Source organism: Amblyomma mixtum, chromosome 1 (assembly GCF_055824585.1).
Source record: "Amblyomma mixtum isolate Tamu chromosome 1, ASM5582458v1, whole genome shotgun sequence".
In the NCBI taxonomy this organism is placed as follows: Eukaryota; Metazoa; Arthropoda; class Arachnida; order Ixodida; family Ixodidae; genus Amblyomma; species Amblyomma mixtum.
Window position 1 is genome coordinate 192,975,578 of NC_143012.1, and position 9,311 is coordinate 192,984,888.

At 50.9% G+C, this 9,311-nt stretch overlaps 1 protein-coding gene across 1 annotated transcript in view; it reads right to left on the bottom strand.

The window, feature by feature from the left end:
- Positions 1–8,152, bottom strand: part of LOC149370368 (uncharacterized) — an 85,424-nt gene extending 77,272 nt beyond the window's left edge. The window contains exons 1-2 of the mRNA XM_089577714.1: positions 7,851–8,152; positions 6,933–7,147 (exon numbers count right to left, since the gene is read on the bottom strand). Coding sequence (XP_089433840.1) covers positions 6,933–7,147; positions 7,851–8,152 — 517 coding nt within the window. The remainder of the gene's footprint in view (positions 1–6,932; positions 7,148–7,850) is intronic.
- Positions 8,153–9,311: the final 1,159 nt, after the last annotated feature.

Genomic DNA, 9,311 nt, shown 5'->3' on the forward strand with positions numbered 1-9,311 from the left:
TAACCTACCTTCAAATGATGACACATTCCAAAGGCTTTGCACTATACGCAGGCGAGCTGAAAGGAAAGCTCTGCGCACAAAAAGCCTCGATGACCTACGTACATGCCGACGGGCACAACGTCACAGTCGACGCTACATGCATAAACTCAGTCGTCAAAAGTGGCGTGACTTGTTCTACTCTCGATGTGCGCCAACCAGTAACCAATATTTGGCGGATAGTTAGAGGTATGCGCACGCCACTTCAACTCCACCCCTTCGCTGCACTCTCCCTTTACAAACAAAAATCTATAAAAGAAGTCTCAGAAGACTACTTCAGGCTACTGTCGGCAGGGTCAGGGCATTCGACACTCTCCGCAAATGGTCAAACAGGCATCGAAACGGCGGCGGTGCCAGCGTTAGACCTGCCTTTCACAATGGAAGAACTATACACAGCTATCGCGGAGAGACACACGTCTCCGGGTCATGATGAGGTGACCTATGACGCCATTGCAAAGCTACCTCCCACCTCCCGTCTTCGACTCCTGGAGTATTAGAATTCTTCCTGGATGGCTGGTGAGGTCCCCACGGAATGGAAGCTGGCGAAAATTTTGCTCGTTGTGAAACCCTGTAAGCCGCCAACAAACTACGCATCATTCCGGCCCATTGCCCTACTGAGCTGCGTAGGTAAGCTCATGGAGCGCATGATCTGCAAACGCATAACGTGGTTCCTAGAAAGCCGAAATCAGTTCCCCCAAGAAATGAACGGGTTCCGTCAAAACAGCTCTGCGACTGACAATATCATCGCCCTCGTCCCATCAATTGAGGAGTACCTTCAGGCTGGGTACATCCCGACAGCCGTTTTCCTAGACATCAAGGCCGCCTTTGACTCTGTCTTTCACCATGCAATTCTCGCAGCCTTTGGCAGTCTTGGCCTTGGAGGAAGGCTATACAAGTGGACTGGGCATTATTTAAAAGAATGGCAAATTTTTATGGCCGCTTCAAACGGTCCAACACGCTTTCACGCAGTGGAGAGGGGCGTACCACAGGGAGCGGTGCTGAGACCTCTCCTGCTCAATATTGTCTTTATTCACATAAGAAGAAACTTTCCGCGAAGGGTCCGCATACTAATTTATGCATATTATATACGCATCTGGACCGCATCACGTTCGCGCTATATTGCTCAGCAACGTCTTCAGAGAGCGCTATTGCACATTTCGATGTACCTGGCTTCCAGAGGTCTTCGTCTCTCGCCAGAAAAGAGTGTTGCAATGGTGTTTACAAAAAAACGATGACCAGATATCCGCTGCTCCTAGGCGGACGATCGCTGCCATATGTACAATCTCAGCGATTCCTGGGTGTTGTAATCGACTATAATCTGTCATGGTCCCCACAGATCAAAACACTCCGTGAGAGGATTACTGCAGCATCGCAACTATTCAGGTTCATGGCGGGAACAAGGTGGGGCAGCAACTGCCCGATCAATGCTTCTGCTTAAAAAAGCCTACGTTGAAGGAACCTTGCGCTACTGTCTACCAGTGCTTCAAAGATTACCTACATCAAGCAATAAGACTCTCGTTGCCGCACGGAACTACTGCCTGCGAATATGCCTTGGCCTCCCAAAGGATTCCTCTGAATCAGGAACAGTAGAGGAGGCAGGACGTCTCGCACAAGAGGTGATTGCAGCCCAGAAAACTATGCGTACCCACTTCCGCCATGTCCTGGAAGGGTAGAACCACTTCCTACACCGTGTCCACCTAACTCACAGCAACTCTACCTTTGGCCAGGCAGTGCAGCTCCTGCCCCTCCCTACTATTAATCAGCCACAGAAACTAGTACCTCTGGCCTTTCCTCCATGGACACTCCTCTAAAGGTGAAGAAGTCTGTTCCAGGTGTGAGTGCAAAGAGCCGCATGCCACAGGCAGCGCTTCTGCAAGCTACTCTCGCCTACTTAATCGAAGAATATACGCAGCACACCCATATCTTCACCGTTTGTTCAACTACTAAAGAAACCTCTTCTTTTGGCCTTTATGTGCCCTCAACAGGCCATGCCCTTTCTGACCGGCTGCAGCGGAGGACATCCTCTACGACAGCTGAGCTTCACGGCATTAAGGAAGCTGTTTCTTACATCCTGCGCCGAACCGCCGTCCGTTGGGTTATCTTCACCGATTCAAAAGGATCTCCGCAGATCCTGGCTAACCTGCTGAAGAAAACAAACCACCAGCCAGTTTCCCTGGACATCGGGTACATACATCATTTAGCTATTGCCGCAGGCCACTTCATAATATTTCAGTGGGTACCTGCTCACTGTGGCATTCTGGCTAATGAAAAAGTAGATGAAGCCGCCCGTAAGGGCCATCAACATCGGAGATACCGTATTGTGCGTTTTTATCGTAAAGACTTTCAAAAATTTTCCCGCCTCAACCGCTCGATCGTTTGCGGTGAAATTGCACACAGAGCTTGCGCAATATAGTAACTTTTGTATCGTAGCAAGTTTTACAACGGTACTTACTTAGTTGAGCCGTGCATGATGCGAAATCGCAGTTGTCTGCGTAGGGATCGTCGAACCAAAACCCGCAGACGCCGTTTTTTCGCTGAAAGGCGGCAGTGACGCCATCTGTTTTCAGCAGTGAAAAGCGTCACGACAAGTGCCGAGGTAGCCGAGGTGAGCGTTGCATGAAGCGCGTGCCTACACTGTATGCGTGCCCTTTGAATGTGCCGTTTTTTTTCCGGCTAACTGAGCGAGAAGAAATATCAGAACAACTGATTTAACGAGGCTTTACCTTTCAGTTGATATTATTTGCAAAATCGCCGCGGCACCTTGTCGTGACGCTTTTCACTGCTGAAAACAGATGGCGCCACTGCCGCCTTTTAGCGAGAAAACGGCGTCTGCGGGTTTTGGTTTGACGATCTCTACGCAGACAACTACGATTTCGTTTCATGCACGGCTCAACTAAGTAAGTACCGTTGTAAAACTTGCTACGAAACAAAAGTTACCATATTGCGCAAGCTCTGTGTGCAGTTTCACCGCAAACGATCGAGCGGTTGAGGCGGGAAAATTTTTGCAAGTCTTTACGATAAAAACGCACAATACGGTACATTCGAACTTTTTTCACGAAATCTGATGCGTCCCAAATGACTAAAAGTTTTCCTTACGAAGAAGCGTGTCGGCTTTGGAGTTTGCCGACACATCAGTACCAATTTCTTCACTCAATCGACCCACATCTTAGATCAAGACTCTCACCCAGAATTCCTCGACAACTGGAAACACTTTATCACCGACTTCGTCTGAATGCTGCATATACAAACGGCAAACGATACCGTTTTGGAGAAATGAATAGTCCGCATTGTGACAACTGTGCCTCGATAGAAACTGTGAAACATATCCTCCTTGAGTGTCCTGCGTATGCTAACGAGCGTGCGTACTATGAACATTGCATGCAGAAGCTTTGCCCAGTGCCCCTAACAATGGACAAAGTTTTAGGTCCCTTAGCCTGCTTCAGGCAACAGAGACTTGCAATGAACTTTCTTTTTACATATTTAAAAGACATTGGACATCTCGATAAGCTCTAAATTCACTTGCACGTTACCTTCATGCACTCCTCATGCAGTGAACTTCGCCAGCCCATTTGTCGGACTATGCACTCCATCATTCCATAGGTTACATCAATACTCGCCATTGCATCCTTAGTACCCATTTCATGGCCGCATTTTATCTTCGGGTTTTTTTTTACCTCTTCCACGCTGCTCTCCTTCTGTCTTTATCTCCCAGGTTCCCCTCCTTATGCAGAGTAGCATGCCAGCGATATTGAAACGCCGGCTAAATTCTCTGTATTTCATTAAAGAGTCTCTCTCTCTTTCTCCTGATGGCGTAATGAGGTGGCCCCCTGCCGTGCGAATTTGTGGGCCGTCCCAAGCGGTCGTTACTTTCCTCAGCTGCGCAGCGAATGGTTCATTCATCACCGAATAATTTGCTCCTGTGTCGACTAGAGCCGTGACTTTCCGGCCGTCGATAACCACTTCTAACTCGGATGTCCTGGGTCTGGAGTTGCACGTCGTCCTCGGCGTCGGGTTACGGCTTCGTCGGGCATGTGAATCGTGGGTGGAGCGTGTGGTCGGAGCTTTTCTTGATGGCGGCGTAGTTCTGAAGACGGTTCGCGTCGTGGTCGAGGTTGTTGTTCTATGCGTCATCGGCGTGGTAGGTGCGGCATCTTCATACGGTGTGGTCGCTGGAGGATCTTCGTCGTTTCCTCAGCAAGCAACCTGACCTCCACAGGCTGGTTTGTTTAGTTTCTTCTACAGGGGCTAGGGGACCTTCCTCGGACAGCGGCGGCGTAGCAGCGGCCTGGTGATGCAAAACGTGCGGTGGACGGCGATGGCGAGCGGAAAAGACGGCTTGACTACACGTACTCCCCTCTGTGCAGGTAGTCGTCGATATTTCCTGTGGTTGCTGGCCGGGGAGCGGTCGTGGGGCGTCGATGGCGAAACCTCACAGGCCGATGCGCCTGTACGGGCAATGGCGAAGTATATGACTGGCTTCGCCGCAGTGGAAGCGCAGCGGACGGTTGTCGGAAGTCCTCCAGGCGTTGCACTTCCTAGGACTTGGGCGTCGCTCGTAGGCTAGGCGGGCGGGGGCAGGGGGCGGCGTTCTAGAACAGCTGGTTCACGTCGAAGAAGCGGACTTCGGCTCTCTCGTTGGGGCTAAGGATTGCGTAGTGCAGCGGCGCAGGTTAAGGCTGTAGCTTCAGCTGGAGGCGAAGATGACGGGGTGCCAAGCGCATGCTGCACTTCTTCGCGTACGATTTCCTCTAGGGTCGCTACTTGAGGCTGTTTGGAAGATGGTAGCAAGTGACGCAGCTCTTCCCGTACCATTTGGCGGATAAGGTCCCGTAGGTTGCCTCCAAATGCTGGGCAATCCGAGATGGCAGTCAAGGTCACTTGGGGCTGTCGAGGAAAATGAGGGGCTCGTGCTTCCAAGGTTTTCTTAATGGCGGCTGCTTCAGTGGTGAATTCCGCGACCGTCGTCGGTGGATTTCGGGTCAGACCGCCGAAGAGTGCCTCTTTAGCACCACGCACCAAAAGCTCCACCTTCTTCTCCTCCGTCATGTCAGGATCGACTCGTCGAAAAAGGCGCTTTATATCTTCTACATATGCAGTCACTGACTCGTTCGGGTGTTGGGTGCGTGACTGTAGAAGCAGCTGAGCTCTTTCTTTCCTCATGATGCTCGTTAAGGCCTTCAGGAACTCCCGTTTGAATAATTACCACGTCGCTAGAGTAGCTTCATAGTTTTCGAACCAAATTCTCGTAGGTCCTTCCAAGGCAAAAAAAAAAAAAACATGGCTCATTTTAGTCTGGTCGTCCTTTTCCTGAACACGGCGACACGCTCAAACTGTTCCAGCCATTCTTCGGGATCCTCGTCCGGTGAAGCGTTGAACGTGCGCGGCAGCCGGGGCTGGTGTAAAATAATGTGGGCTGGTGTCGTAGCCATGGCTGAAATCGAAACTGAGGGGTCCTTCTTCGCTCGCGTGAGGTCCGGTAGCAGTCCGAATTCTGGTGGACACCTCTGGAGACGACGGCTGCTTCTTCCTTCGCCTTCGGGGGATACGGCTTCTGCGGCTTTCACGTGATCTTATTCGAGACGGGTCGGGCTACTCTGACTGCTCCCAGTGGGTGAAGGCGACAGGGACATCCGTTAGCACCTCCACCAGATGTCACGTAGTGGTGACTGCAGTCCGGCGAACAGGAAAACAGCAAGGATGTCTTCGAAACGGAACTCTTTATTTGGGCTGAGTTGCGCCCGCAAAGAACTGAATCACTCGGCGGCGGCTTAGCAACAAGCGTGCTCGGCGGTCGTCGAACAGAATCCCCGCCGCTGTCGGCTATGCGCTTTTTAAAGCAGATAGCGAACTTTTGAGATAAAGCTTGGAAAGTTACTAGAACATTCTGGCGCAAAGTAAAATCAGCCCGGCCTGGATGCGATCAATCGAGATAAATCTAGGCGCGTCTTGCGTTACAAACGAAGCGATAAGGCGGAGTGTCGGCAGCCTTGAAGCATCAACAAATACACACACCAAAGAAACACTACAAACATTCGGGGCAATATGACCAACTGTGTAACTACCGGTTGCAAGTAGGCGAGAATGAGGCATCGGCGACGCGCTTCCTGATGTCTCGAAAAGCCGCTTCGGCATCAACTGTCAGGCGTAGCTCGCAAGTAGACCTTATTATGTCGACAGAAGAAGGTGGAGAGGGTGTAGAATTGCCGCGCACTGAGTTACGCAACGTTGACAGTTGTTTGCAAGACCAAGGAACTAGCGGCACTGAAGCTTAGTGTTGGGTCTTGGAAACTTCTCGACAGCTCTAACTTTATGTGGGTGAAGGAGAATCGCGCTGCTTCAAAAGGACATGCCAAGAAATGTGCACATCTGCGCAACTTGCGCGCATTTGTCTGTGTTCACCAAGATGCCATGCTCATTCACGCGTTGAACCGCGGATGCCAGATTCACCTAATGATCGTGCAGTGAACTGCTTGGAGAGTAGGTGGTCGAGGTGCGCATGACAGAAGACGATATTATGCAAAACGCTGTTGATAAAACGCTGGAATATCTGTACGGAGTTTCACAGCCGAAAGGTATGTGAAAGGACTGGAACAATCTGAAGGGCGTCGCTATCACCGTCTTCGACACGTCTTTTGGATCCATGGTGATCTTATGGTACGCCCCTAAGAAGTGATTCTGGAGAAAATCACGGCACATGCACTGTGGCTCTGACATCGTGACTGTAAGCAGCCTGGTAGCTGTCGGTCAAGGTTGCTCAATTCAGGGCTGGATAGTCCCCGGAGGATTGCCAATCTCGTGGCGTAGACATCGACACGATGTGCAATGGTAGCGCCCAAATACTAGCAGACGGGCGCATTAGGCTGATCATCGAGCATGTCCGATTCCTGCCGTGCTACTGGCTCCATTTGGTGGACAGGTGGCGCAGGAGTGGGTAACGTGGTGGGGCTGGGGTGACGGTGGGGTCGCATACATTGTGTTTGACGAAATGCGAGCCTGTGTTGGCCGCGTCAGCTCGTTGAAATCGTCCAGGATCCCGTAGAATCTGATTGCACTCGGCAGCACCAAGAGCCTAGGGTTAGGAGGTGAGATGTTGATGGCTTTCTGCGTAACTCTGCTTCGAGATCATGTAAGCCCAAGTGCAGTGAGGGAGAGCGTTGCAGATATGTTGGTATGGCCCCATTGTTGACAATTTCCAAGGGTGATGCACATGCTTGCTTTCGATTGGCTGCCGACGCTGGCACTAGACTGACTACCGCCGCTGTGTCGACAAGGAAACGGACGCACCTTACAAGATCGGTCAGGATGGCAACTGATGAACGACTGTCTAGCGAGGTGGGTGCACTGGTCGACCTCAATGCTGGCCCGGGGCTTTTCCCGCATTTTCGCAGCCTGGCGTACAGTTCTCTGCATCATTGCTGAACTTGCGATGTACCCGCACAAACTGCGCTATTGGTGGCTGTGGTGTGGTAAGCTGTCGTGCACTTTGGTTGACGCTACATTGCAGCTCCTCGATAGTGTCAGTGAGGCTAGATATTTAATCTCTATCCCTTGCGTGGAGTTCGCGGGCGGTGCATCTGTGTGTCCCGACGCGACTTTCGGCGGGGCGACAGTCATGAATTTGTCGGTGATCTCGGACCTCCTAGTAAGGTCCATGTCGCCTGACGCAGTAAGGCCTATCCGCCCTTTTTCGGGAAGTCTCCTCAGGAACGGTTCCTGCTCTAAGCGGCTGTCGACTGTTGCCGTGCTGCTGGCCATTTGTTGCATGTGGTGCAACAGTTGGCTACCTCGGTGGTGGTCGCTCAGTTCAGCCTCACTGGAGCTGCTGGAGACGCTCTAATTCCGATGATGGGATACAGCGGATTAGTGTATCTATGAGCGTTTGGTAGGCGCTCTCTGCGGGTGGCGCAACAATCAGGTGCCGCATGTCGCTGGCCGCCACAGGCGGAAAGGTGACCGCCACATTGGGGTATTTGGTGCTGTCGCCAGCAATGCGGAGTGTAGCGAACTGCGACTGGACTTCCACGAACGAAAGGTCTGAATCACTCGTCCAAAAGAGAGCCAGTTTCACGTCCAGTATGGCTAATATGCGGCTGGCGATGTTGTTTTGCTGGTTCATGGTGATCGCGTCCGGGCCACCGTTTGTTGGCACGCGCGTGGAGGGCAGAGTGGAAGCATGGGGCGTGGTCTCTTGGCGCCAAATAACTTTATCCTTCGTTTCCCGGCTCCTTGTCTTATGAACGGTTCACTACGGTTGACCATGTTGACGCGCTCGGAGTGCCACGGCTCCGACGTGCGCATTTTTAGCTCACTCCTGCCTAAACATATATTAGGTGTCTCATAAATAAGACCGGTTTGCCTACTGATTGCATTCCAGTCACAAATTGAGTAGGCATATGTGTAACATAACTCGATTTAATTACTAGCCTTAATCGGTATCTTTCACATTGCACTGAAATAAATTCTCGTTTGCAGCTGAAGTCCCACTTCGACTTAATACTAATTAAGATTTCAAGCTGATTCTTGTGCTTCATCTTCGTCGAGGAACAACAGTCGGAATAAGCGAACAAGACATATATTAAGGCATTAAAAGCAAACGCTATTTTCGCGTGTTATTACAAGTCTGGTAAGCGCAGGAAAAATCAGCAAGGATCTCAATCTCATAGCCAGCACCACGCAATCGCTTGACGATGCTGTGCGAACCAGCTCGGAGTTGACTGCTGCTTTTGTTCGACTCTGAACGCACTTGCGGCAGTTAAAACCCCACCTATTATGCAGAGCTCTTCATTCTCTCAGTGCGAGCCATGAACTCAGTGTTGTCTCGACATTGTCGCAGTCCGTAAGACGTGCCATGCGTTTTGTTTACATTTCTTGAGTGACAGTTGTACTTCAGTCTGCTCTTGACATGAATTGCGAGGCTTGTACCTGAAACGATCAAATTATGCATCTGATATGAAGCCGGCAGTTGACACTAAGCTGTTAGATAACATACAAACCTTAGATATATGCTGTGCAAGCGAATGTTGGCAGTAGCGCCCACAATTCAGCAAAACCGCTTGCAGTAAGGCAAGCTTCGGCGCTGCCGAGGCTTCTTCTGTACCGTCTTGTAGAGGGCACTGTGGCTGTTTGCGCCGGAGGGTATAAGGAGCGAGTCTTCCAAGCTGCTTTTTGTTGTGGCGATGTGAAATGAAGTGTGTTGAGTTTGCACATATTATAATGAAACCAGTGGAGCCGCGCACGTGTGCGATGTACAGCATATGAGATAACTGAACCAGCTT